Raw genomic sequence first — 27,940 nt, forward strand, 5'->3', positions numbered from 1 at the left:
GCAACGGGTTTGGGGGTATGTCAGGTTGGGAGGCGCTCCTGCTGGGAGGCATCTCCCTCCTCCTCCCCGCACCCTCCGTCTGTGCACAGTTCAACAGGTTCACCGACTCTCCCCGCAAAGCTGGACGGAAAGATCAAGATCAGAGCCTGGAGCTCTCCCACGGAGCCAGGCCACCCAAGGTTCCTCATCCTACCGCACTCGGTGGGCAGCAGCCCCCGCCTCGCAACACCCTCGGGGCTCTTCTTCCTGCTCTCCCCCCGCCCCGCTCTCCCTCGCTCCTCCAGCTACCCGTCCAGCCTCCATCCTCTCAGCGCCCCGCGCCCCTCCTCCCCGGCCCCGCCCCTCCAGTTCCTCCGCCTCCAGCTCCTCCTCCGGGTCCTGCCGCTGCACTTTCCCACTCCACCTCCTCCTGCAGCTCCTCCTCCCTCAGGCCCTCCCCTCCAGCTCCGCCTCCGGAACTCACGGCGGCGCTTAACCCACGCTTCTCACCGCGCGGCTCCTCCTCCCTCAGCTCCGCCTCCGGGACCGCGGCTGCGCCTTGCCGCTCCTCCGCCCCCCTCCAGCTCCTCCCCCGAAGCCCGCGGCTGCGCTTTCCTACTCCTCCCACCCCGCAGCTCCGCCCCTTGAGCACCACCGCCTCCACCTCCTCCTCCCCAGGCTCCGCCCCTCAGCCCCGCCCCCTCCAGCTCCTCTTTAGCTCCGCTCCTCCCAGCTGTCCGCCAGTCGCGCTTTCCCGCTCTCGCCGCAGGTTGCCAAGTGACCGCCGCTTCAGCCGCCTAGCGCCGCTCGGAACTCCGCGCCCGACCATGCCCAACATCGTGCTCTTCAGCGGCAGCTCGCACCAGGACCTGTCCCAGCGCGTGGCCGACCGGCTGGGCCTGGAGCTGGGCAAGGTGATCACCAAGAAGTTCAGCAACCAGGAGACCAGGTGGGGGCCGGGCCGGGGAGGGCGCTTGGCGCGCGGCTGCGCCGCCCGGCTGGGGCCGGCGTCTGCCTGGGACCCCTTCTGCGGCCGCCCGCTCCCCCTTCCGGGGCGGGCCGGCCACAACGCGGCCTCCGCGCCACCGCCGCGGCGTCCGTGAGAAACCGAGGAGAGCGGCCCCAGCCCGGAAGAGCGACCCCCCGGGCGGCCCGCGGGGCTAGGTGGGTGCAGCCGGCTGGAGCCGAATCGAGTGCTGGGCACGCGGGCAGGGACATGGCCCGGGACGTGCTCGCCCCGGGGTCCGCGTTCCTGCCGGCCGCGAGGCTCCCAAACCCAGGGCGCGCTAGGAAACGTCCCGCCCACGTCCCCAGTCCGGGCGGCGCGCTGGGTTCGCCCGGGGCTGTGGAAAATGCAGCTGCGCTGCGCTCCCGGAGGTTTCTTCCGAAGGCTGGGAGGGTCCGCGTGTTGAAAGCTCCCCAGGTGACAGTCCTGAGTTGCTCGGGTGCCGGCTCCTGAGTTATCCAGCAGGTGTGGTCCTGCACAGGGTTTAAAGAGCCTGAGAACTTCAGGGCTCACGTGCTGGGATCCCGTGTGCTAACTTTTCTGCCTCAGAGATGATGGACTTTTTTTTTTTTTTTTTCCTTCTCCAGCTTCTTCATCGTCCTGGGACACTGCTGTGTCCAGCAGCAAGGCCATGGCTTGAGTGTAACTGCTGCCCCTCATGTCTCAGGTCCGCAAGAAGCGGTGACCTCCTTTCAGTGAGGTCAGGCTGGTGGCCCCCTCGGAAGCCGGGCCAGGGGCTCCTTTCTTTCCACTTACCTGCGTCCACGCAGCTATTAACTCATTTCAAGTTGGTCCCGTTCCTTCCCCCTCCCCCCTTAAATGTCTACCACTGTACTCAGTTACTGATCTTTTTTTTTTTTAAGTTACTGATCATTTTGATATCTTTGGCAAAGACCCAGTTCAGCCAACATTTCCAACAAGCAGGGCTGGAACAAGTGTTGGTGAGCTGCAACTCACCAAAAAAAAAAAAAAAAACCAAAACCCCAAAAACTCCATCCATACGTCCTACCATTTCAGAGATGAACTTGAAATCCTAAACCTAAATGTAAAACCTAGAACTGGAAATTTCTAGGAGAAAACATGGGAGAAAAATCTTGATGAGCTTGGCATAGGCAAAGATTGCTTAGCTACAGAGGAGTGGTTGTTATGACATAGAGAGATGGTGGTGTTTGCTATTGAGTCAGCTTTTTAGGCTGATAATATAAGTGAAGACACATTTGTGAATGAGTAGCAGGTAGTATTAATGTGCAAGTCTTTCAGCTAAAGAATTCCACTTTACAGAGTTCCATACAGAAATCTCCTAGGATGGCCAGGGCTCTGGCGAAGGATAGTATATTTAGGTTTGAATACGACAATATTTAGCAGTCCTGTTCAAATTACAGTAGCTTTCAGAAGAAAGGGATAACAATTTGTGTTCCAGAGGTGGTGTCATATAGGTCAAGAAGAAATTATTGTTTTTGAGTATTTTATAATTACCAGGTAATTAGAAATTGGTGTCAGAAACCACTCACCATGAAGTCTAGGAATTTACTTATATTTTATGTTTTTAATATCTAGACTATCAGAGGTTAACTTCCTAACTTCCCTCTTTCCCATGAACTGTCTGGGCCCAGAGGTTGAGTTTTTACAAATAGGCCTCCCTGTACCAGATACTGTGCTGGTAATCTGGTTTTTACTGTGTGGTCCTAAAGATGAAAAGCAGAGGGCAAAAGGAAGAGAAAAAAGCTTCAGTTTAGGTCCAGGGGCCCCTTCCTAAATCTCTCCCTGAGCCAGGACCATAAATCTGGTTTGGCGTCTGCTAGTCCTCAACTCCTCCTATTACCCATTTGAAAAACACTGTCTAATTGGACACAGAGCCTCATGATTTTATCTTCTCATCTCTAAATCATTTAAGCTCCACAGGGAGATGTCAGTTCCAGCTTTCCAGTTGACCATTGAAAGGCTGTGATGACGTCCTAGAACAGCATGGAGGATGGCATCTGTAACCCTTTCTGCTGGTCAGTTAACCTGCCCAGAGTGGCTACCTGGATTGTAAGACCCAAAGTCCTGGTTATTTGTTGTGTATGATCGTTATTTCCTTGACTCTCACACTGACTTGAGCAGGGCTCAGCAAGGAAGGCTTCTTTCTGCCCCATGTGTTGGCATCTGGGGCTGGAGAATCCACTTCTGAGCTGGCTGGCTTGCATGGCTGGTAAGTTGGCAGTAGCTTTGGCCTGGGAGCTTGGCTGGGAACCTCTATACCTCTCCCCACAGGCCTGCTGGAGCTTCCTTATTAGAGCGTGGAAACTGGCGTCCAAGCACAAGGACTTCAAAACACAGGAAGTCAGAGCTCCCAGTCTGTGAAGGCCTGGACCCCAAAGTCAGGGAATCGTCATTTCTGTCACATTGTGTTGTCAAGTGCAGAGTCCTCCCAGATCCAGGGGGAGGGGCTGTAGATTGCCCTTCTTGGTGGAAAAAGTGTTAGTCTGTGGCTGTCTTTTAATCACCACACCCATTTGTTGTTGGCTCAGATAAACTCATCAGCCTTATTTCAGGATCAGTGGAGAGCAGTGGATGCTGCCTTCTGCCCACAGTTTTTGAAAGACCTAGAATAAAGATCAGTCGTGACCATCTATATGAGCGGAATCAGGAATAGCTTTGGGAAAAAGTTGCCATGGTGATCATACGTAGGTTCTGTCTTCCCCATGGGGATTGAGGATGTTCCTTAGAAAAAATAGGGCAAAGAAGTTTATCCCCCTGAAATTTGGGGCTAAACAATCATAACATCAGGAGCTGTTGGCACACTTTTTCTGTAAGTGGCCAGATAACATTTTAGGCTTCATGGGCCCCTAGCGGCTCTGTTGCTGTTGCATCTTACAGTTCTCTGGGTTAGAAATCCATCGTGGGTCAGTGTTCCTTGTGGAGGCTCTAGGGCAGGATCCATCCGTTGCTTTCACAGCTCTTAGAGGCCGCCTGCTTTCCTTGGCTCTTGGCCCATTCTTCCATCTTCAGGACCAGCCACATAGCACATCTCTGACCCTGCTTCAGCCCTCAGATCTCTTTCTCTGACCTCTCTTCCTCTGCCATCTTTAAGGGCCCTTGTGATCACATTGGGCCAACTGGAGTGGTCCAGGCTAATCTCTCTTGTCTTCAGGTGACCTGACTAGTAGGCTTAATTCCATCTGCCACTTTGCTTCTCCTTTGCCCTGTAAATGAACATATTTGAAGATTCTGGGGATTAGGACATTAATGTCTTTGGGAGGCCATCATTCTGCCCACCACACTCTTCTCAGGTCACGGGCTGTAGATTGTCCACCTCTGAGCTATAATACTGGAATTTCTTGATCAACTTCACCTCACATTTGATGCGATGTTCACAAAGAAATTACATTTAGCTCCTTAGTACTTGAGCTCGAGAGGAGTACATCGACCTCTGTCACATGCTCATCCTGAGGCTGGCATTGTACTTTTTCCATCCATGGCAGAGCCCAGAGTATGTAGGAGGCTGGCCCACTGTGATCAAAACTGTTTCCAGATCACGTCAAATTGAAAAATGGCATTTTTATCTTATAATTATTCTACTTGAAGTTAGAGAGAAGCTTCTGTTGGTTCAGATAGACTACTATATGGTATTCCAAATACCATTTATATTTCCATTTTCTTTAGAAATAATCAGCTCTTTCAATAAAACAATACTGTTGGGTATTATTGGCTTCTGATCATAAGAGAAAGGGCACAGCTAATTGTGTATGTATGCCAGTGTTGTATTGACTCATTCTCTTGTTGAACCCCCAAAATCCTACACTTGAAACTTCCTGGCAGGCAGTTTTCAAAGAGTTAAGCTCCTGTTTGCTTTTTTCAAGATGCTACCAGAGGATGTCCATCAGCAAAACTAGCAAGTGCACCAAGAAAGGGTACAGAAAGTGGGAAATCGAGGGCAGGAGACGGGGGAAGGGAATTCCCAGGAGACAACTGTCACAGGCAGGAAGAGAACCCGGGTCAGCCAGCTTGGGGGCGAGCCTCGAGCAGGCCATGGAATAGAGATCACACTCGAGGCCTTTGACACTGACATTGTGGGATTTAGTTTCTTAGCCCAGTATCGAGGCTGCCATTTGTATTGGAAAACTTAGTAGATGAAGAGGTAGGATCATTTCCTCCAAGGTGAACAACCCACCACCCCCCAATTTGTGTACAGAAAGGCAACGTGAACTTGGTTTTCAGTTTACTGTATGGCTTAGCTCTGAATGGCACCGACACAGTTAAAATGTAGCTCTCAGATTTGGTTGGCAGATACTGATCTGTGTTGGGAGGATGGCGACATGAGATGGGAGGGCTGTGCTTGATGCAGGGGATGGGATGGGGAGGAGACAGGTCAGTCCTCATGGTCCAGAGTGAGAAGTCAACCCATGATGCCTAAAATGAAAAATCCAGATGAAGCAATCCAAGCATTAGTTGAGGGACTTTGAAGATAAATATGTCAAAACCACATCAAGAGATGAAATTGGCTGCCTTTGGGCTTATTTTATTTGCTGCAGGCCTTACAGAATGGTTGGAATTTTTAAAGCAATGTATACGTGTAACAGTAAAAAACTAGAATACAGTATTGAGCCAAAAAGAGTTAATGTAATGTAACAGGCCAGAGACAGTTTCTAAAGAGCATATTAGAGTCACTCGTATATGAAAAAGGTCCTGTTATAGGACGACCTTTGGCTGGCTTCTGGGAACTTAGTTTACGCAAGGTTTCCCCCATTGCCCATGTGGAAAGGGTCCCAGTGAAAACCACGTGCTTAACACTGAGTCCCTGGCCCCCAAGAAAACCCAAGGCAGTGGAGTCTCCGATGAGCTTCCCGGGGCAACAGTGCTTCCCTTATGTATGTGTTGTCACAGCTGGTCGCTGGGGGAATTCACATGTCCTCTGTGACTGCACTCGGGTGAGAAGTGTTGGAAGCTTGTGCCTAATCTGCCCGGACCTTGCCCGTGTGCCTCTTCCCCTTCGCTGATTTTCCTCTGTCTCCTCTCAGTGGAAGATGTCCTACCCGCAAGGACCACCGCCTGCTGAGTACTCGCTAGTCGCAGCCCTTAGAGGTAGGCACAGGAAGGCTTAGCTATTAACAGCGGCACCTTCCTTTCCCTAGCGTGGAGATTGGCGAAAGTGTGAGAGGGGAAGATGTGTACATCATCCAGAGTGGCTGTGGCGAGATCAACGACAACCTGATGGAACTACTCATCATGATCAACGCCTGCAAGATCGCATCATCCTCCAGGGTGACTGCTGTGATCCCGTGCTTCCCCTACGCCCGGCAAGACAAGAAGGATAAGGTATGGGTGCGGGGCTGCTGCTGGAGGAACCTGCTCTGGCTTGATGGCTGCATTTATTTTCTCACTTCATACCTCCAACTCCCTGGGAAATGTTGGCTTTCTACTGTTGTGATGGAGTAAACATGCTTTCTTGCCTTTATCCAAGGTTTATCTATGAATCAGCCATCATGTTTGTGAATATAGAAACAGGTAAAGAGTATTTTTGCGGGTCTGAAAATACACTTACTATAGTCCTTGTGATGAAACTGGTATGTGTCTTTGTGGTGGGGAGTAGACCTAAATACATAAACACACACACACTCTCTGGTGAGTGTAAAATGCTGGTGGAAGTCCCAGGCAGACCCCTGGATTGTATCCATGTCAGAATCCAGGTTGTGATTTCTTCCCTTAGGGCTGCAAAATATTACCATGAAATACTAGGATAAGGACACGCCATCTCAGCGTTATTTCTTGCAGCTGTGTGTGTCTACAGTTCTCTCAGGATACTAAGTTACATTTATCCCAGTAACCCTTTTTAACCCTCTAACAGGAATGAAGTTAGCATTGTTGAATTATCCTTTTTGCAACACTGGCATTGTAGGAGGCCCTGTGAGGTTGTAGAAGAAACCAAAGAAGATATGGTCTCTCCCTCAAGAAAAATCAGGGAAGGTGGAGGGGAACTTGCAAAGGGGTCATATTACTCTGCTAGGGCTGCCGGGACAAATGACTGTAAACTGGAAGGCTTAGAATGATGGAAATGTACACCCTCATTGTCCTAGAGGCCAGATGTCAGAGGTCAAGGTGCCAGCAGACTGCACTCCCTCTGAAGACTCCAGGGGGACCCTTCTTTGCCTCTTCTGTTTCTGCGGGCTCATGGCATTCCTTGGCATCTGGTAGCATCATTGCCATCTCTACTCGTCTGTGTGTGTGCTTTCCTCTTTTATAAAAGGTTAGTCATTGGATTTAGGGAGCCCCTTAATCCAGAATGATCTCATCTTGATCACCGTCTTAACATCCACAAAGACTTGATTTCCAAATGGGGTCACAGTCTGAGGTTCTGGGTGAATGGGAATTTTGGGGTTAGCATTCAACCCTCTATGGGAGCAACACTTAAGCTGTTGCCCTCCTTGGGTTTTCTGAATAGATGGTCAGTTCCAAGTGAATCCTTTTAGTTCACCGGCCACACTGTTGTCCTGTGATGGGATAACTAGTTACGAGAGAAACTTTCTCCAGTATACCTCCATTTGTTTCATGAGAGAAACTTTCTCCAGTATACCTCCATTTGTTTCCAGTATTGCTTTTCTGAAACAACGCAAATTTCTCAACAGTACATAAGATTTCCCTCATGTGAAAGAAGTCTGTTTATAAATATGGATTCCTGTAGCAAGGTCCCCGTAAATTTTAATGTCAACTCCTTCAGGTGTGGTTTCCAGACTCGGCTGAACACAGCTTAGTCAGTGAATTGCCCACTAAAAATTTGATCTCCAGAACTCCATTCTGCACTTGAAATGTGACTCAGCATGTATGTTAGAAAGGGTCAGCATGGTCTGACCCTGTGAAGTTCTGCATGGTCTCTGTCGTAACTGCCAAGCCCTAGTTGTATGACAGAGACAGGACGTAAATGAATGGGCATGGCTGTATGTCTATAAAACATTTCCTTTTTTTCCATTTATTTTTATTAGTTGGAGGCTAATTACTTTACAATATTGTAGTGGTTTTTGTCACACATTGACATGAATCAGCCCTGGATTTACATGTGTTCCCCATCCCAATCCCACCTCCCACCTCCCACCTCCCTCTCCATCCTATCCCTCTGGGTCTTCCCAGTGCAACATTTCTTTATGGACATTGAATAGCAGGTAATTGCCATTGCCATGAAATATTGGAGTGTGTGTAGCATGTGGGGAGGTGTGTGTGTGTGTCCTTCACTTTGTGACTTGGCTTTAGCTGATGTGTAGGTCCCGTCTGCTCCTGTGAGGCATTATGACTTCCCACGTATCCTTTGTCAAGCTGCTTTTATTCCAGAGTTGATTTGCAAGTTTTATGTGCATTTTTAGCTGCTAAATTTAAATTGATATCTTTTCTTCCATCAGTGTAATCTGTTGTTCTAGCTCTTCCTCCCATTTGTGCGTTTCCATGGGATTATTCAGCATCTTCATTCTTGTCTATGTCCTAGAGAAGCTAATGTTCTGCTACCATCTCTCTTCTACATAACAGGAGGTTTAGTAAATTCTGTATTCTGTCATTTGTCATCAGATTTTCCTTTTATTTCTAGTAGCCTTTGCACTTGGCACTAAGATATTTGATACATTACTGCTTTTTCAGTAAATTACTCCTTTTATTATTACTTGGCCATCTCCCACTGGGTTAACAATTTGGAACCCTAGCTGGTTTTTTGGTTTTTTGTATTTTTTTTTTTTACCCTAGCTTTCTTTTTAACTAATACAAATACTGAGACTCCTGCATTTTTTGTTTGCAAGTATCTGATTGGAAGTTACCTCTTGTTCCAAGATTGTATTTTCAAACTGTTTCTTCCATTTGATCCTCATGAAGTCTCTGTTGTAGAGACACCCGCAGGGTCTGTGTGGCTGATCTCCTGCTCCCACAGGGGATGTGAGGTCGCTCCTGGCCTCTGGCCTCCACTTGCCATCGTGCTGGCAAAGAGCCCTCCAGGGCCCCCAGTGGACCTAACTATCCCCTGAATCTGCTTTGTCCGACTACCTCTTGATCCAGCTTCTATTGTTGGACATTTAGATAGGTTTTCTTGTGGAGGCCATTTTGAGCCCCAGTTTCTTTCCTTTCTTTCACTGTTACTTAGTCACTTTGCTGGCAGTACATTTCTTGGAAACAGTACGGTGGGTACTTTTCTTTTTTACCTCAATCAGACAATCCCACAACTTTCTGAACTTAAGCACTGGTAGAAGAGCCAAGGTGATCACTCTCAGCAACACAGAAGCAAGGCCATGAAAGCAGTTGAGAGTTGGCACCAGCAGCAGCAGAAGGAACACAGAATTCAGAAATGGCATGCTGTAGTGTTGGAGAAAAACTGAGAGCAAAAAAGGAATCACAGAGGGCTGTTTTTCAAAATTTGCAAAGTTACGATCTGCTTTCAATGATCACATTGTTTCTGTTGATTTCTTAACTGGGAAAATTGAGGACAATTGTGCTGACACAAATTTCTATAATCTTGTCCGTTTTTAAAGCTTGTGAAGTTTACACTTTTTTTCAGGGCGGCAGATAATATGCTGAATGAAATCTGGACTCTCTGGAGAGTCTTTGTCCAGACTGGTCTGGCTCACAAAATATTTGACCTTTACCATTTCTCATTAGGGGAGTCAACCATTTTATTTGCAGTTGCTGTACCTTGACTACCTTTGTTGAAATGCCATACTAATTTTTTTCTCTTTCTTGGCCATAAAGTCAGTTAAAACTTGTGAATCATTTTTCTTGCAAGATGCAGTTGGGTGTTAAGGCAAATCATGAAAGATGGCCCCAAAATTAACTTCTCAAACAGTTTGAAGGAGAGCAGAAAGTATGGGTTTAGAAATTGCTCGTGTGCCCCAGCTCTCAGAAGTAAGAATGGCTTGACGCCGTGGAGAGACAGAGGAATCTTTTTGCAGTTTATCAAGTTAGAGGGAGTTGATCAGCATAGTGAATCGCATTCCCAGCGGTGGATTTGTTCTTTTAATTACCCTGGAATTTTGTTAGACTAAATAACTCTCCCAGTCAGTGAGGTGAATGACTAAGCCTTGGAAACTCAGTGTTCTACAGATCCTGTTATTAAATATTTATTGAAGAACTGTCATATGCAAGGTACAGAGCTGGGGTTGCAGGTGATGCAGGAATCTCCAAAATGAATCCTTTGCGCTTGAGGGACACACAGTCTAGTTGTGAACTATGCATTCTACGTAAACTATCTTCTGATGTCCATCTTTAAGCAGGTGGCTTACGGTGGTCCCACGTGGTGGGGGCCAAATGCTGTGTCCCTTTATAACGGACAGATCATTCCTCTCTGGAATTCTCCAAGTGCCTTAAAGTTTGGAGATTGGAACCAGAGATCTGGAGGATCAGACATACAGGGTCTGCAGAGATGGGGGCAGATTAAGGGTAAGGTGGGAGTGCGGGTGTAGATAGCAAGGCTTACAGTATTCTCCAGAAGAGGGAGAGAGGGGGCCCAGAGCCCACTCTGGGGAGGAGTCCTCCTTGAGGCTGAGGGTGCAGGGCAGACCATTTCTAAGTAGCTAGAGCCACACTGGCGGGAGGGCTCTTTATCTCAAGGGCAGCGTGGAACAGAGCAGGGGAGTTACATGATGAAAAAACCTGAGTTAGTTGAGCAGGTTGAATGATTCACAAAAAGCTAGAAAACTATTTCCCCATCATCTCACTTTCTGGAAACATTTACTGTTAACATTTGGGACGTTTCCTCTCATTCTTTGTGTGTGAAAAAAAAAAGTGTGTGTGGGGGGGGTGTGAATTATCATAAAAAATAATAGATTTCTTTTTTAGAAAAGAATGATACAAGAGAAAATAAAAATAATCGGTTCACACTGTGATTTAATTCATGTGTGTGTGTTTACAGGAATATACTGTGTGCATGTCTGTGTATTTAACAGAGATCATTTATTACTATTTTGAATGAAATCTTTGTTTTCAGCTTTGAGATATAATTGAAACTTATATAACATAACATTGTAAGTTTGAATGAAATCTTCTTTTCAGCTTACATTTTCTTTTTTGTAATATGTAGGAATGCTTGGTTTATAGCAAAGTGCTGAACTCTTTCCCTAGGCCTAATCATGCCTGTATAGTCCCTTGGATTGTTTTGATGTGGGCAGAGTTCATGTGCATCACTTACAGTGTGGAAGCTAAAGCTATGAAGAACTTAGGTACCTTCAAGAAGACACAGTGTCACACTGCGGTCTGTTTCTCTAAATATCAGCTGATCCATCACCTTAAGCTGTTCTTTCTTCCTTCTGGTTTTTTGTTGAATTCCTAACAGCCTTTGCTCCTAGCTATAGTGCAGAAACTCAGCTTTAAGGACTGGCCTTTGGGGCTCTGCAGGATGTAGCCCTGCCTCCCTCAGGGACCCCCTTGCTCTGCATCCTGGACCACCAGCTAGCCACACTAGGCTCTGTCCATCCCTGGATCTGAGTGACCGCTCGGCCTCCATGACGGCACATGGGCTCTTTCTGCACCACTGGTCTCCCGCCTCTGCTGGCCTCGCCTTAAGAAACACTTTCGTCAGAGGGGCCTCTGACAACTAATGTCCTTTACTTCTTGTCCTTCATGCTGTTGTCTGTGTCTCTCTCTGTCTCCCTTTCACTTTCTTTCTCGGTACCTTTTATTCTACCTAGTTGTCACAATTGGAATTATATAAATTGTGATATGACATGTGTTTATCTTTAATTATTTGCTTCTTTGACATTTGTTTTCTGTACCCAGTGTCAGGCACACTGCTTCCCAAAAGTAAATAATTAGTATTTGGTGAATAAAACTGGGAGGAGTCTCTTTTGTTGTTATAACCTATGACTTTCTTTATTAATTAAATAATTTAAATTACTAAGTTCAAATTATTGAGGAATGAAGTTGTTAATGTTACTTCTCTTCATATGTAATAAAGCATCTGTGATTCATCTTTCTCCTGTAGATCTCAGTGGGAGAAATCTGGATGTCACCATCTCTCCCTTATTATAAAAGTTGTGTCTTTGTATTTTAGAGTCGTGCTCCGATTTCAGCAAAGCTTGTGGCCAATATGCTCTCGGTCGCTGGAGCGGATCACATCATCACCATGGACCTGCATGCCTCTCAGATCCAGGTTCCAGCATTTTCTTTGTTGTTCTTGGTTATAGTGAGGGCTTAATGCAAGTGGTTAAATTCTAGCTCTCTGTTAGGTTAGTTTTCAAAGGAGGTAAAACTACTTGTGTTTTTAAGTTTGTATATGGCGACTCTCTGGGAGTTTCATCTTTTTTACCAAACAAACTTAGATAATTTAACATTGATATCACCTGTCTCTACCACCACCTTGCCTCCACTCACTTTTGGAGGAGCAGGAATGGCTTCTTGGTAGTAAACTCTGTAATTCTACCTCAACTTCTGCCAATAATTAGAATGGGATAGTTGTTAAATTTTTAAAATACTCTTCCATAACTTAGTTCCTTCATCTATAAAACAGGCCAAATTATAGTATGCCTGCCCTGCAGTACAGTTAACTGTGAATTATTTGGCTTACAATAAGATGCTTAAGAAATGGCAAATCTCTCCCCCACTGATCTACAAAGCCAGTCTCCTATTCTTAGAATAGAGGTGATCATAAGGTAATAGACTATGTCCCCAAAGATACCAGCTGAACCGAAATCTGCTTCTGGAACATATCTGTCTTTTGATTTAATTCCATTCGAATTAAGAAAAAGGAGTCTGTACAGACATAGAAAAGTAACTTACAGTTACCAAAGGGAAAATGTGGGGGGAGGGATAAAATATAAAATAGATATACAAGAACCCACTGTGTAGCACAGGGAACTATATTCAGCGTCTTATAGTAACATGTAACAGAAGAGAATCTTAAAAAGAACATATATATATATATATGTCTGAATCACTTTGCTATATACCTGAAACTAACACAACATTGTCAATCAACTATACTTCAGTTACAAAAGCATTTTTTAAAAAAGAAATACAATGTATACTTAAATTGAAAAAAAAATTTTAAAGAAGTAAAAGGGGAATCTGTTGAAAAGGCTTCTTTTGAATAAAAAATTCTAATTTTATTTCATGGCAGAGGAGATCTTTTTTAAAAAGCCCTGTTATAACATGACACCCACTTCCCCTCTCAGGGCTTCTTTGACATCCCCGTGGATAACTTGTACGCAGAGCCTGCGGTCCTGCAGTGGATTCGGGAGAACATCACCGACTGGAAAAATTGTATCATTGTTTCACCTGACGCCGGGGGCGCCAAAAGGTATTGCACAGGCTCAGGTGGCATAAGACATGTTTCTGGGTTCGCTAGCTGCTTTTTCCTTGTTGTGTGTGTTAGGTAAGGAAGCATGTCTTCAATGACTTACCAGTTTATTTTGCAAGTAAGTAGACGCAGGCTTCACCTCCAGAGCAGAGAGCTGTCATCTTTAACGTTTCATCACTCACGAAAGAAAAAAAAATACACATAGACATTTATTTTCAGCAAAGAATGTTCTGAGTTTTTTTCTAAAACTTTTATTTCTGATGATAGAAGCCATGAACCTAATTGGAAAATAAGGCTTTCACTTCACAACACAACTGACCAAGCTCGGCCTTCTTACTACAAACACTTAGCAGTGGAAGCCAAAATAGAACAGTTTTAAAATCCCTGTCTGCAGAGCAGCCCGAGAGAAAGGGAGGTGAGTGAGTGAGTGAAAGTTGCTCTGTTGTGTCTGACTCTTTGCAACCCCATGGACTGTACAGTCCATGGAATTCTTCAGTCTAGAACACTGGAGTGGGTAGCCTTTCCCTTCTCCAGGGAATCTTCTTAACCCAGGGATTGAACCCAGGTCTCCCGCATTGCAGGAGGATTCTTTACCAGCTGAGCCACAGGGGAAGCCCAAGAATACTGGAGTGGGTAGCCTATCCCTTCTCCAGCAGATCTTCCCAACCCAGGAATTGAACTGGGGTCTCCTGCATTGCAGGTAGATTCTTTACCAACTGAGCTACCAGGGAAGGGGAGATACTTGTGGCCAAGAAATAAAAAAGGCTGAGAGCTGCGCTCAGGGTGACCTGGGTGATGGGTCAGATCCAGGAAGAGATGGGTGGCTCAGCAGAGGCTGATACCCACAGGGGAGCCTCCGGAGAGAAGGCAGAGGGCAGGGAGACAGGCGCCACCTGCGAGAGCGCCAGCCCAGGGTCTCTGCCACGGCCGGATGTGTGGTGGGATATGCACTTGCACCCTGGTGTGGGGGTCCCAGGGCTGGGAAAATGGACCCCAGGCCGCAGAATGGCAGAGGGAGAGTTCCACAAGCCCAGCTGTTGAGGAAGTACTCCCCGCCGAAGACCACCTCGTGCGATGAAGACCTGATGATCCAATTAGGAAAGCGAGATGGTGCAACCCACTGAGAGCCCGTGCTTGCAGATGACTGGGCGGCGGGCAGCCCGCCTCGTGGTGTCACAGAGCAGTTGCTAGGCTGGAAAAGGAGGATGCTGGCCAGAAACTGGCTTGGCACTAAAAGCAACAGAGCGTAGGCACACTGAATGGCCTCAGTAAGGGTCCTGAGCCGTCAGTAGAGACAGTTGAGGATCAGGGTGAAGGTGGTGGAATGCCGATTCGATAGAGTGCTGTCCTGCGTGCCGAGACTCTGGACTCGGTCCTCTGTCTTTTCCCATCCCAGCCCCCTCCTCTTTTTTTTTTTTTTTGGATGAGGTGATGTCTCCCACTTCCTTCTTGAGAGGCCTCTATTCTTTCCAAAATCATTCCAAAGTCTTTCCAGTAGCATTTGGAAATGCTGTTGAAACATGTATCTCCCTTTTGATTTCACACAGATGATAATATGCTGCACATACTTCTTTGTTTTTTAAAAGCGTGTTCCACCAGAGCAAGAGTTCCACAGCTGTGAGGAGCTCAGCTTTGGCAACCCACTCCAGTACTCTCGCCTGGAAAATCCCATGGACAGGGGAGCCTGGTAGGCTACAGTCCATGGGGTCACAGAGTCGGACATGACTGAGCGACTTTACTGACTTCACGTGCCCTTGGCGCTGCTGGTGGTGTTCTCAGGCCCCTTTCTGCAGCACGACACTCTCTTTCACGTTGCCTATACACATGCAGGTAGTGGAAGTATGAGTGTTCCTAGAACTACTGTCACCAAGTCCAAGAGCATGAGCTATTTCGATTTTGATGGACAGGGTCAAAATTGGGTCTTTCAAAGAAGATAAAAAGCAGATAAAGCTGCTATGTATAAAATAGACAATCGACAGCCTACTGTATAGCACAGGGAAGTATATGCAATATCTTATAATGAACCATGATAGAAAAGAACCTGGAAAAGTATATATATACACGTATGTATAACTGAATCACTTGGCTGTACACCAGAAACTGACACACCATTGTAAATCAAGTATACTTCAGTTAAAAAGGAAGAGACCGGTTGACATTCCTGACTATGTGTGCCAGTGACTTGGCACATAGGTTCATTCACTCAGCACTTGATCAGACCTCTTTTACTTTACAGATCAGCTGAGTGGTCCAGGGCATGTCTTCCTGTTAATTCCAGTTGCTGTGCATAAGGTCGAGTGCTTTTTCCAGCATGTTTATTTTTTGTTGGTACCTTTTGCTTGTTCTATCAGCTGGAGGCCTCTTCCTCTGGTTTGTTAGAAGTTCTATGCAGGCAGGAAGTGACATCTTTGCTTCTCTGTGTAGCAAATAATTCCCCAAGTTTTTCACTTCTTGTGTTTTTCTTCTCTGCAAGACTCTTAAAACATTCTTATGTAGTCATATTTATCTCTTTTTCACATTATGGCTTCTGGGTTTATGCAGGATTCACCCTTAACATTTTTCCTCTCCTCTGATTTGACAGATTTTAAGGGTTGCTTTTTTCCTTTCTAATATTTTGATTTTTCTTCCATCTGAAATTTGTTTTGGAATAAATAGTAAATGAAGAATCCAAGTTCCCTTGTCCCTAGCTATCTAGATTGTCCCCAAACTGTTAAGTAATCAATTCTTCTCCCTTTGACTTGAAATACCATCTTTTATTATATGCCAAGTTCCCTCATCTACTTGCTAACCCCTGATAAAAAAAATAAATAAAAGTAACAGAATCAGCCAGTTAGATGAAACAGCCAGCAGCAAGATGTTGTTTTTGTTCAGAGCCCCTTCAGATCAGTTCCACTCAGACTACCCTGCTGCTCCCTCTCTGCTGGGAAAAGCCAACTTTTTAAGGGCGTGCATTTCAGAATTTTTGTCACCTCTGTTTCTTTTCCCTTAAATTTTTGCTACACATCTCTCATATCCTGGAGTAAGCTGTTCCCCAACCAACAAAATAGCCTCACAAGTAACACATGATACATGCAGTTGACATTATCCGTGACTTCTTTGCTTGATGTGATAAGTTGTTTTTCACGCACACACACACACACACACACACGAATAGGTGTCTGAGAAATTGGGACTTGTTGCTGTAGAAAAAGGCTTAATTTGTTGCAGGTAAAACTTAATATCACCACAAGAGGTCACTCGTGGGTAGTCTTTGAAGCTGAGAAAAAGTACACCTTAAGAAGGAAGCACGCCACTGTTGAGATGGTCAATATTCACATAAAACTGGTTTGGGAAGTTGGTGCAACTATTTCAGATTTGACTTTTTTTTTCCTTTTTCTTTTGGAAAGACTGTAATGGTGTATCCTGAAGAAATAGAAATCAAACTGTGTATTTTTGTTGTTCTAGCTTTTTCCGCCCGAGACTTCTGTTTGATACCATCTCAACAGTCGTCTGTTAGAAATAGGCAGTCAGTCACAGTTCTACACCTAGAAGAGAAGCGTTGGAACCTGTGGAGAAGTAGGGATATTGTCGCAACCCTGGGAGCTTTTTGCAGGAATAGTTTGCCTGATTTTCTGCTTCTGACGTTACCATTGGGTACCTGAAGTGCCTGGGGCGCCCCACTCATGTTCCATGGCTTCCTCTACCCCCCCCACCCCCACCCCCACCCCACCCACCAAACTGCATAGCTCAGCTTCCTTCCCACTCAGGCCCGCTGCGCCCCCTGCTGGTGTGTTTATTCGCAGGCTCAGGAGAGCTGATCACCTGGCAGACATGTGAACACAGGTGATGCCAAGTTCACCCCACATGGCAGTGCATCCCCGTGTGAGGCTGTGGACCTGGGCCCTGCCGTACCGAGGGCTTCCTGATCCTTATGTAGAAACAAAACTTTAATATATATGCTCATACGTAAGATGTTCAAGAAGGCTTTTCCTGGCAAAATCTGTCTTACTAGCTTTCCTTAATTGGAGTTTAAAGGGCGTATCTTTTATGAAATTGGCATACAGAGAGGAGTATATGTTTTAAGGCGATTATGGGGCAGAATTTTTGTCAGCATTCAAATTCTATTAGGTATACATACCTCTATGTAATATATATAACTTTTTCTACCACAGTTAAAAATGATACCAGTTGTCGAATGTTCTCAGAGACAAGCAGGGGTAACCCGTGGTACACAGTCCCCTTGCTGCTCCCCTCTTGGCCCCAGAAAGTGGGTTCTTCTCAGTGATTTGGCCAGGCTCCCCTTGGTCACCACCTGAGGAGGACACAGTGAATGGTACCAGGACTTAAGCATCCAGAGGCTGTATCGTCTAGTCACTGCATACTAAATTGGGTTGTGTATGAGTCTGTGTTTTGGTCATTCAAAAAAATTTTTTTCAACTACATTGCATAAGAAGAGACTGTCATTTTAAGAAGTGAAAGAGGATATTTCATGTTCCCTTATGTCAGTGGAATTATTTTATGCTAAGTTTCATCATTGAAGTCTATTCTTCACAGGAAAAATGTAGAATGCCCCAGGCTCACCAGCAAGCCCAGCCTGCCAGCTTCTCCTTTAGCCAGTTCAGGCCTTTCAGGGCTGATGGCTTTGAGCAATTGCTGTAGATGGGCAGAGGCCTGGACTGTGATTACAATCTCAGAGGCCTCAAGTGCAGTCAAGCCCTTTGTCATAAGCCTGCAGGTTATGTGGCTTCGCTAAACGGGACTTTGTCCCTCATGGCTGCTCCCCAAACTGAGCAGTGAGTAGTTTCTGAATAATTTACTTTCATTTGGGCCTCTGACTTTAAAAGATGCCCATAAACACCAGCCTGCTGAGTGTCAGGCGTTTTAGACCGTGGTCAAGGCGCCCTGGCTTTCTTCCCCAACTGCCCCCAGGCGCAAGGCCATGTCCTGGCACGTTCCTCCCTGTAGGTTGCTTAACACATGCCCCACACCAGGCCCGGCTTTTCAGGCAAGGCCTGATTCCTGCATTAAGTTGAGTGGGGCTGGTTACAGTAGTCCTAAAATACAGCTGTGAAGAACACAGTTTTTTTTTTTTTGTTTTGTTTTGACAATATTTGACATATCCATCTATGTCTTTCTTTTTTTCTTATTCTGTAAACCGAGAGTTTTCTAATGTCATTTTGGGAATATGTTTTCAGACTTCAGCTGTAATTTTCCCTATATATCTTTTTAACTTTTAATTTTATATTGGAGTATAGTTGGTTAACAGTGTTATGTTAGTTTCAGGCATACAGGAAAGTGATTCAGTTATTTATCTACATGTTTCTATTCTTTCTCAAATTCTCTTCCCGTTCAGTTTGTTGCATAATATTGAGCAGAGTTCCCTATGCTATACAGTAGATCCTTGTTGGTTATCCATTTTAAATATACTGGTGTTTACATGTCCACCCCAAACTTCCTAACTCTCCCTTCTTCCCAGCCTTCCCCACCTTGCTCCCCCACCCCGCCCCCGCAATAACCAGACGTCTGTGTTCACTAAGTCTGTGTTTGTATATGTCTTTGAGCAGGGTCACGTCAATCGCGGACAGGTTGAATGTGGAATTTGCATTGATTCACAAGGAGAGGAAGAAGGCGAATGAAGTGGACCGGATGGTTCTGGTGGGCGACGTGAAGGACCGCGTGGCCATCCTCGTGGATGACATGGCCGACACCTGTGGCACCATCTGCCATGCTGCGGACAAGTATGAGGGTGCTTTCGGACCCTTCAGGAAAGCGTTACGACATCTCATTAAGAAAGGAGAAACGTCAGCTGCTAAAAACCAGGATCAATCCTCCTAATTATTACTGATTGCTTAGTAGTGGATTTTTAGACCAAAGTCAATTTCTAGGCCCATTTGTTTTTGTCTTTGTAGGGAAAAAACCGTGGTCCTTTATGGCCTGGTGTTCCTTTTCAAGGTTTTACTTTCAGTGTATTTTTTCAAAAGTTCAGGGAAGATGCTTCTAAAACTGAGCACAGAAGGGAAAAGCCAGTCTTTGGGCCTCTTCAGGCCCTCCCTTCCTTGTGCTTGCTTTCTCTCCAGCTTTCTCAGCTGTGGGCTTCCAGGGACTTAGAGCTGGGCCATCCTGCATAGGAGCCACTGCCCACCTGTGCATAGCTGCGGAATGCGTGGACTGAGGTGTGCTGGGAGGGTGCAGTGCCCCGCGGGTTTCAAAGACAGAGCAAAGCAGAGAGTGTCTAATGGCTCACCTTCTTGTATTGATTGCATGTCGGCATGTGCCGTTTTGGCCTTGCTCTTTTAAACCTGGGCAGTTTTGTTTGCTGGGAGACATTTGACAATGTCGAGAGATGTTTTTGGTTGTAACAACTGAGGGGAGGGGTGTTGCTACTGGGTAGAGGCCAGGGACGTGTGCTGCACAACAAAGAATTGTCCGGGCCCAAAGCCAAGGGTGATAATCCCTGATGTAAGGAAGTACAAAGTGTTTGGTCAGCACATAGCTTAAAAGATCATGTTTTTGACTAATAAATGTGAGTGAAATCGGTTTCATGTTTTCCTGTATGGAACACACTATTGCTTCTAAATTCACACAAAGGGGAGAATGTTTGAAGAATATTTGTGTGCACTTAACTTTTTTGTCTTTTATTTTATAGACTACTCTCAGCTGGAGCCACCAAAGTGTATGCTATCCTTACCCATGGGATCTTCTCTGGGCCAGCTATTTCCAGAATAAATAATGCTGCCTTTGAGGCTGTTGTTGTGACAAACACTATTCCCCAAGAGGACAAGATGAAACACTGCTCCAAGATTCAGGTACTGGCTACACGGCTGGCAGAGCTCACCTCCCGAAAAATAGCATTGCATCTTGCATGTGTGACCCCTTGCTAAGGCAGATGTTGGCAGATATTGTAGCTTCTGTAATGGGAAAGTCTGATACATGTTAGATATCTGGGAAAAGCTGGGGTCTGCAGAGGTCAAAGTTATACATAGTAAGTGAATAAAGCCACAGTAAAGACCATTAAGAAATAGACAGTGCTAAAGCTAAACAGAATTACCATATGATCCACCAAGTCTGCCTCTAGGGTTAGTCCCCTGAATCTGAAAACGGGTGTTCAACAAAACCTTGTACACAGACATTCATAGCAGGCCCTAGTCACAATAGTTAGTCAAAAGGTGGAAATGACCAAGTGTCCACCGCCAGTTGAATGAATAACCAAAGTGTGGTCTCTTCACACATTGAAATATTCCTCGGTCTTAAAAAGGAAGGAAATTTTGACACATGTAGTAACGTGGATGAATCTTGAAAATGGTATGCTAAATGAAAGAAGCCAGTCACAAAAGGACAAATGCTGTGTGATATTTAAACTAGATTCCACTTAACCTGAGGGCCCTAGAGTAGTCAGATGCATAGAAAGGGGAAGTTGAGTAGCAGTTGCCAGGAACGGCGTTAGGGGGTTAGTGTTTAATGGGTGCAGGGTTTCTGTTTGAAATGATAAGGCTGTACCAAGGGTCTCCAAGCTTTACTCCTTTTATCCCTTCTGACTTGGGGGCCCCCAGAGAGATGGCAATGATCGCTGTGCACCAGTTGGCCTGAAATAAGTTGAAGGGTTTGAATTCTTGTTTGGCCTCTGTAGCTTGGTGAACCTTGGCAAGTCCTTTCATTGCTGGAAGCCTCCGTTCCCATCATTAGAGCATGAAGATGGATCAGAGTGATCCGCCTTGTGATTTCTCGTCTATCAGAGAGCAACACAGTTCATTTGGCCCCAGGAGATTTGTTTGAAAATGGTCAAAATAGCTTTGCCTTAGATTTTCATGTCTGATTCTCAGTAGTTGAGAGTCAGTAAATTAAGGCCCACAGTCCCAATCCAGCCCACCATCTGCTTTTGTAAATAAAGTTTTATTGTAACACAGCCATGCCTATGCATTTATGCATTGTCTGCTGCTGCTGCTAAGTCACTTCAGTCGTGTCTGACTCTGTGCGACCCCATAGACAGCAGCCCACCAGGCTCCCCCGTCCCTGGGATTCTCCAGGCAAGAACACTGGAGTGGGTTGCCATTTCCTTCTCCAATGCATGAAAGTGAAAAGTGAAAGTGAAGTCTCTCAGTCGTGTCCGACTCTTAGCGACCCCATGGACTGCAGCCTACCAGGCTCCTCCGTCCATGGGATTTTCCAGGCAAGAGTACTGGAGTGGGGTGCCATTGCCTTCTCCATTGTCTATGGCAGTTCTAATGCCTACCTTGGAGTTTGGTGATTACAGCTGTATTGTTAGATGCTATAGTATCTATGTTTTCAGAATCCAAGAGAGAAAAATCTTCCATGAAATGATTGAGTAAAAATAATTTAAAAACAATAAGCGCCCAAAGAAAAGGATGTCTCTGCTTAACAGCAGCCCTGAACAGCCTTTGAAGTATCTACACTGAAAAATCTCACTTCCAGGATCCCACCCAGGATTGTACTGTGAAGACAGGCACAAACTGTCCTCTCAAAAGAAGTGCGTGTGGGGTGGGGGTTACTAGTAGCACATCTTATGTGCTGGAGAAAGCTTTTCTAGGCTTTCTGGCTTCTAAGTTTCTAATTAAACGTCACTGAGATGTCCCACTTTCCTCTCCGCTTTTCTGTCTTTTCATTGGTGTTTAGGTTATTGACATTTCGATGATCTTGGCTGAGGCGATCCGAAGGACCCACAACGGTGAATCTGTGTCTTACCTGTTCAGCCACGTCCCACTGTAAAGATGTGAGGTGTGGAGCAAGCCTGGTCTGACTTCTAACTTGCGTGCATTTGTCTGATTTTTTTTAGCTTTGGGACTGAGCAGTTATGTTAATGCGAAAGCATCAGGTCTGTGTATACTCCAAGGCCACTGTTTCCCCCTCTTAAAGATCGTGACCATTTATTTTCACTTTAGTGGGGAGGGCAGTGGTTATTTGATCTTTTAAGTGAACAGTCTTAAAGGAGAAATGTTTTTGTTATCTTGACTTGTTCTGATAAGTGACCTTTTCCCCCCCCGCTTTGTTCTGTCAGTACTTTGAGGCCACAACTTTCAAGTTTATAATTTCATTGTGGAAGTTCATATTTTAAGAATTTCGGGGCTACCAAAGGTCACTTCAGATTAAAGCCTTTTTGTAAATATAAAATGATAATGTCTATGGACATTTGGGTGAAACCCTGTAGAGAATTAGTCTTTCACTTTTGAGTGAACCTTAGAGAATTAATAACACCCTGAAATTTGAATATTTGTCTTTAGTGATCAGGTTTCCAGGAAACCATTTTGGTCATTATGCTTAATTAGGATGAAATGCATCAATAGCTGAAGATGGCCACTGGCACGTTTATTTTTGGTAAACAATAGACACCTCAGAAGCAGTGTATTTTTTTATTGCCACTTCTGAAAAGCATGACTGTCACTTTCATGAAATACACTGTTCTAAAATTCCAAAAGTTTGTCCAGCAATAGATCTGATTGAGAAACTCTTTTGAGATGATCTCCAGGTTCATGGTCACATTCAAACTCTGTCCACCCCAGATGCACCTCATGTCCTGCCATCTTGTCTTTTTAACGTCCTGTTTTTAGCTCTAGCTTTTACTCTGCCCTTTTCCCCCAAGAGTTTCATGTTGTGGATCTCCACCGCAACAAAGACTTCTTCCCCAAGTCCTCTTAACTTTACTAGTCCCATCTCTATTTTGCATTTTAACATGATAAAAGGGTAAATTTTTTGTGGGTGCCTCCAAATACATGTTTAAACATTGTTTCCTTAGTGGTGACCTTGTGGTCTTTGTCTTCTGTAATCACAAGTAGCAGACCTTCTAGGCAATAGATTATTATAGCTAAAGCTGTTACATAGGTGAGAAGGGCCTACCAAATAAAGGACAGACAGGTAAGCATTAGTTGCTCCATGCAGTGAATGTTCAGTGGTGGCCCAAGGAGTGATGGAGGGAAGAGAGCTTTATTCACAGGTGACCTTTGCTGGCTCCTGAGTGAGGTGCTCCCTCCTCAGTGGCAGGCAGCAAGCAGCAACTCCGAATTGTACTAAGGGCACGTTGGTGGACAACCAGCTGAGTGCTTCCACCCACAAAAAAGCAAACGTGCCTACGTAGACAAAGCCCGGGAAAAAGAAAGAAAAGTCTCCTCCTGCTGAATCTCAGAACTCGGAGGAAAGTCTCGGATCTAAATTCATTGGGTGGAAAAATGAGATCTCTTTCAATTATTAACAAACCTGAATAGCAATCTTTAAGATTTCAAACTTCATCACAGCAGAGGTTAAGTCAAAGTTTTAAAGGTTTGTTTTAATCCTTGCAGAAACTAGCATTTTGCTGTACCTTAAAATGGCTTTTGAGAAAAACATGATGGTGTAACCTGCTAAAGTCAGCTATGCAATGTGATGGACTCTATCTAGACAGAGTTAATTTGAGATATATAAAGAGTCTATTTAGATGTATGTAATTATTCTTTTTGACAAATGAGTGATAATCTGTATTTCTTAAGTTTCCGTGGAGTGAAAATATAATTATGAATGCACGCAGCTAGACATCTTGGCATCCCAGCATAGACATGTTAACAGTGACTAAAACCAGTTGATTTAAAGCAGTGATTTCCTCGAAGATTTAGTCCAACACATAGATCTAAGTGTGTTATAGGGCTGACATGTAATTTTAAAGTTCATTTTCAAAAATGATATTCAGATAAAGATATAAAAAAGTGATATTGTCATTCTCTGAATTAAGAGCTGATTGTTTCCATGGTTATTTTGCTTCACTTTTGTATTTTAAAGTACTTCTGGTTCATCTGTCAACTAACTAGACTAGACTTAGCCCTACGCAGTGGCATTTGATGGTCCAGTTCAAAGAAAGATGATGAAGACGGCCTTGAGAGCTGCTTAATTTGAGCTTGTGCATCCCTTGTGCATCCCTTGCTGCTCGTGCGGAAACATTTCAATGAAACCACCAAACATACTGCTGGTTCTGTCCAACTCTACTGAATAGCAATCGACTTGGTGTACATCTAGCCAAAAAGGGGATCCAGAGAAATATGAATATACCAAAGTTGCTCCATTTTCAACTTAAATTACATCCATCAACTTCAAGAGATTTGTATGATAACTTTCCTGTGATAGAGATGATATCAGCTAGATTCAGGAACTAACATCATTTGCAGTGCTTGTATTGCTTTAGAATATAGGATTCGAAGATCTTTCAACACTGTACTAAAAGATTTCAATAAATTAATGCTCCTTCTTTCTTTCATACCTTGTATAATCATTATGGAGTAATATGTTTTGATGGAGTGACTTTTTTTATGGGGTACCTTGAAGTGTTTGCTACAACATGGCTAGAGTCCAGCATATAAAATTATCAGAAAAGCAGAAGTTCATTGACGTCAGCTCTTCTCCATTTTGAAGGTGTTTCTGAAGAACTGGTGAGCAGTTTCTTTGCCCCAAAGCATAGTATCTGGGCCACTTAGGAATTCCAGATGTTTCCTATAAAATTGAAGACTGCACTGTGTTTTCACATCAGAGTAGTTGTGTTCATAGTTGGAACTGATCAAACCTAAATGTAGGCCCCTTAAAAGTTTTTCACATGCTTTGATTTCAGAAGCACCAGGAAGAGTTTTGTGCTCCCATAAAACAACTACCTGTTCTGTGATGCTTTAAGTTACTCTTATAGGGACAAAGTAAATTTCTGGTTATGGTTCTCCCAGGAAAGCTCAGCTTTAATGTGTGGATAATGCTGAGAGTGGCACCATTTTGTCTTAAATGGTGCCAGTGAAATATATTCCCAGTGAAATATAAAGACCTAAAACTAAACCTGCTGCAGAAGATCACAGTTTAAGACAGAACAGGATAGAATGTACTAGAAGGGAGGAAGAAAATTGAGAGATGGAAATATCAAAATCACCAACTTGCCAGTTTCACCTCATTAATGCTGTCACACTTCTTCCAAAGTGTTTGATTTCATGTGATAGGTCCTATCCAACCCACTGGCCGAGCTCCTGGGTGGATGGGCTAAAAGTCAAAGGGGAAGATGTGATACTAAGGGGTTCAGAGGATCAAGTGAGGCTGGGAAACTGAGAAGGAACTTTGTGAAGGGACTGTTACTGATGATACTTCATGGTGGGATTTTCCAGAACCAGTGACTGTACTCCAGTGTGGACTGATGCAGGACAGCATAAGGTGTTTGGTGTATGGTTAAGTGAGGATAGCCAATGAAGATGGAGGTTGGGCCGAAACATACTACGTTATCCTTTGCGCTGCACGCAGAAGTGGACAGAGTTGCTCCTTTTCACTGCAGATCTTCACTGTGTTGGTTTATCTCCTGCACCCCAGGAACAGCCTTCCATCTTTGCCCTTACGTTCCAGAGTCCACGTTCTGGATTGGTTTGCTCTCCTGAGCTCTTGTTTTCTCTTAAAGAGCGTGAGGCTCAGAAACACCACCACTTACTAGAGTTAAAACAACAACAGGACCTTTGGAGGCTGGCTAATTACCCCTCTATGCCTCAGTTCCCTTGTATGTGAAACAGGATGATAGTAACTCAGGAGGTGATGAGGATTAAATAAGATGATTCCTGTAAAGTGCTTAGAACTGATTGTTTTCTACATTAACCTCAATTTTTTAGAACAGGCATCTTATGTCTTCCTCCTGAAAGAATATAAGGTATGAAGAAGCAAGATTTTCATTCACTTTGTAGATGCTAATCTGTGTGCCTGTGAGCTAGTCACAAACCAGCCAACCACCCAGGGGTACATTGTCCTGGCATGTGACCTCCGCCAAGCGTGGCATCTCGTGATGACTAGTGGTTGCGTGTTGAAGATTTTTCACTGGGCTATAAAATAACAGGAGTGGATGCCATGTAGTAATGGGAATAGCCAGTTGAGGCCAGTGACAGCCTCCTGATGCCATTCACTATCCCAACATGAAAAAAAAAGTGTTGCCCAATATAAACAGCAATTTTCACTGCTTTCACAGTCAAGTCCTGTAAGAAAATTCAGATGAACTCATTCTACAAGAGCGATAAGAGCAAAGCAAAAAATGTGATGCAGTGGAAAGTGCCCTAAACTGGGAGTGTCACGTTCCAGGATCTGGTCCCTGATACACTACCAGCAAGCTGTGTGACCTGGGGAAAAGGTCAACAACCACTCTGAGTCTGGTATCTTTGTGAAAATGAGGAGGTGGATGGTTGGTCAAGTTCCAGCAGTTTTAATAGGATATGACTTCCATGCTAGATTTAGCTGGACTGTTTCTACTAATTGAAGGCTGTGGTTCTAATGTGGCAAAGATGGTTCTTTCCCCATCAGGTGAATAGAATGTTTGGACTTGCAGGGGACTTGCTCAGTGTCAGCTCTGGGAGTCCTACATCCCAGGAAATCCTGCAGTCCTAGGCATGCCAGGTTGCTTGGTCACTCGGATTCTCTTTCTTCTAACGTGGATGGTTCTGGTTTCCCAGCATCACCTTGGCTAAAGGATCCCATGCTCGTGGCTCTGAACTGGTTTTGTGCCAGTTGCAACAAAAAGGAGGCTATGTGACAAACCTAACAATGTGCCAGCGACCTATGGTATCACAGTTTTTTAAAAAAGTCATTGTCAGTTACATGTAGAAGCTGAAGGCTTTAGTCAGAAGTAAAAGAGGGTACTCTTTTAGGAAAAATATTCAAGGTCTGACTTGACTGCCAGTCCTTTGGCAGAGCTTCCTTTGAAGCTGTAAGTGACCTTTAGAGACCCCGGGGAACAGTCCAGGCAGAAGGCAGAGAATCCCAAATGTTCGCTGACGGACATCACCCTCCTCTGCTTTGAAGGGAGTATTCAATGTAGTATCTTTCTGCCTCAACGCCAAGACTGATCATGAATTACAAAAAATTGTGAGGCCTTACACTGCATTTGTGTCACCTTGTCAGATCATCAGAGTGATCCTTTGGGGGCCCATTTTCACGTACATTTGCTGTAGAATGAACTCAATGGGAACTTCCCTGGTGATCCAGTGGTTGAGACTTCACCTTCCAATGCAGGAGGTGTGGGTCTGATCCCTGGTTGGGAAGTTAAGATCCCACATGCCTTGCTGCCAAAAGAACATCAACAAAAGCAATATTGTAACAAATTCAGTAAACACTGTAAAAAAAAAAAAAATGGTCCACACTAAACGAAAAAGAACTCAGAAACTGCCACTGAAACTCATTCAAGGAACCAAGGAAGGGTCCCAGATTTCTTGAAGTCTCAGAATATCCTGTTTTTAGGACCAGGTCTTTGGAGCAGCCTCCTAAAGTACTGAAAGGGGCAGATCCCACTCCGCGGTAACTGTGCACTCGTTTCCCCACTGATGGTTTTCATAGCATACAAAGAGCAGCTTGTCCATGAAGACACAACTCATAGACAATGTCCTGTGAATAAAAGAGCACCTGGAGGACAGCCAGTTAGCACAAGAAGGCTGGTTTTTGCAGTCAGTAATCCCTTACTGATTTGCGTTGGTGTAGCCATAAGTGGAGTCTCAACCTTTGTCACTGGAGATGTTATATTTGTGCAAGTTATAGAAACTATAATCCATCTGAGAAATACGTTATACTTCTCTGTATTTTGACTCTTCTGAACATTTCGTTTCAGACAGATGTCAAATGGAAGATTTGTATCTGGAGTCTTCTGGCCTGCCTTGATGGTTTCTGCCACCAGCAAAGTGAAGAAGGGGGTCTCACACTCACTCACCATTCATTCTTTGTGGCTCAATTGCTAGAAGATCACTGTGTTAGGATTGGCTTCTGATGAA

The 27,940-nt window shown here is 44.8% G+C and overlaps 1 protein-coding gene across 1 annotated transcript; it reads left to right on the top strand.

Annotated features, from left to right (window-relative positions):
* Positions 1 to 706: 706 nt before the first annotated feature.
* On the top strand, positions 707 to 24,429 carry PRPS2 (phosphoribosyl pyrophosphate synthetase 2). The gene is made up of 7 exons (XM_065916203.1): positions 707 to 928; positions 6,100 to 6,283; positions 11,979 to 12,077; positions 13,099 to 13,223; positions 18,767 to 18,940; positions 19,849 to 20,008; positions 21,834 to 24,429. Exons 1-7 carry the CDS (start codon positions 807 to 809, stop codon positions 21,924 to 21,926), a joined length of 957 nt encoding a protein of 318 aa, XP_065772275.1. The 5' UTR covers positions 707 to 806; the 3' UTR covers positions 21,927 to 24,429.
* The last annotated feature ends 3,511 nt before the right edge of the window (positions 24,430 to 27,940 follow it).

Source organism: Muntiacus reevesi, chromosome X (genome assembly GCF_963930625.1).
Source record: "Muntiacus reevesi chromosome X, mMunRee1.1, whole genome shotgun sequence".
NCBI classification, from domain to species: domain Eukaryota; kingdom Metazoa; phylum Chordata; class Mammalia; order Artiodactyla; family Cervidae; genus Muntiacus; species Muntiacus reevesi.

Bases quoted from the DNA above. Each gene is read 5' to 3' on its own strand.
- PRPS2 (XM_065916203.1), top strand. From the start codon at position 807: ATGCCCAACATCGTGCTCTTCAGCGGCAGCTCGCACCAGGACCTGTCC. The intron at 18,941-19,848 runs GTATGAGGGTGC...TTTATTTTATAG, and splicing joins ATCTGCCATGCTGCGGACAA to ACTACTCTCAGCTGGAGCCA. The intron at 20,009-21,833 runs GTACTGGCTACA...ATTGGTGTTTAG, and splicing joins AACACTGCTCCAAGATTCAG to GTTATTGACATTTCGATGAT.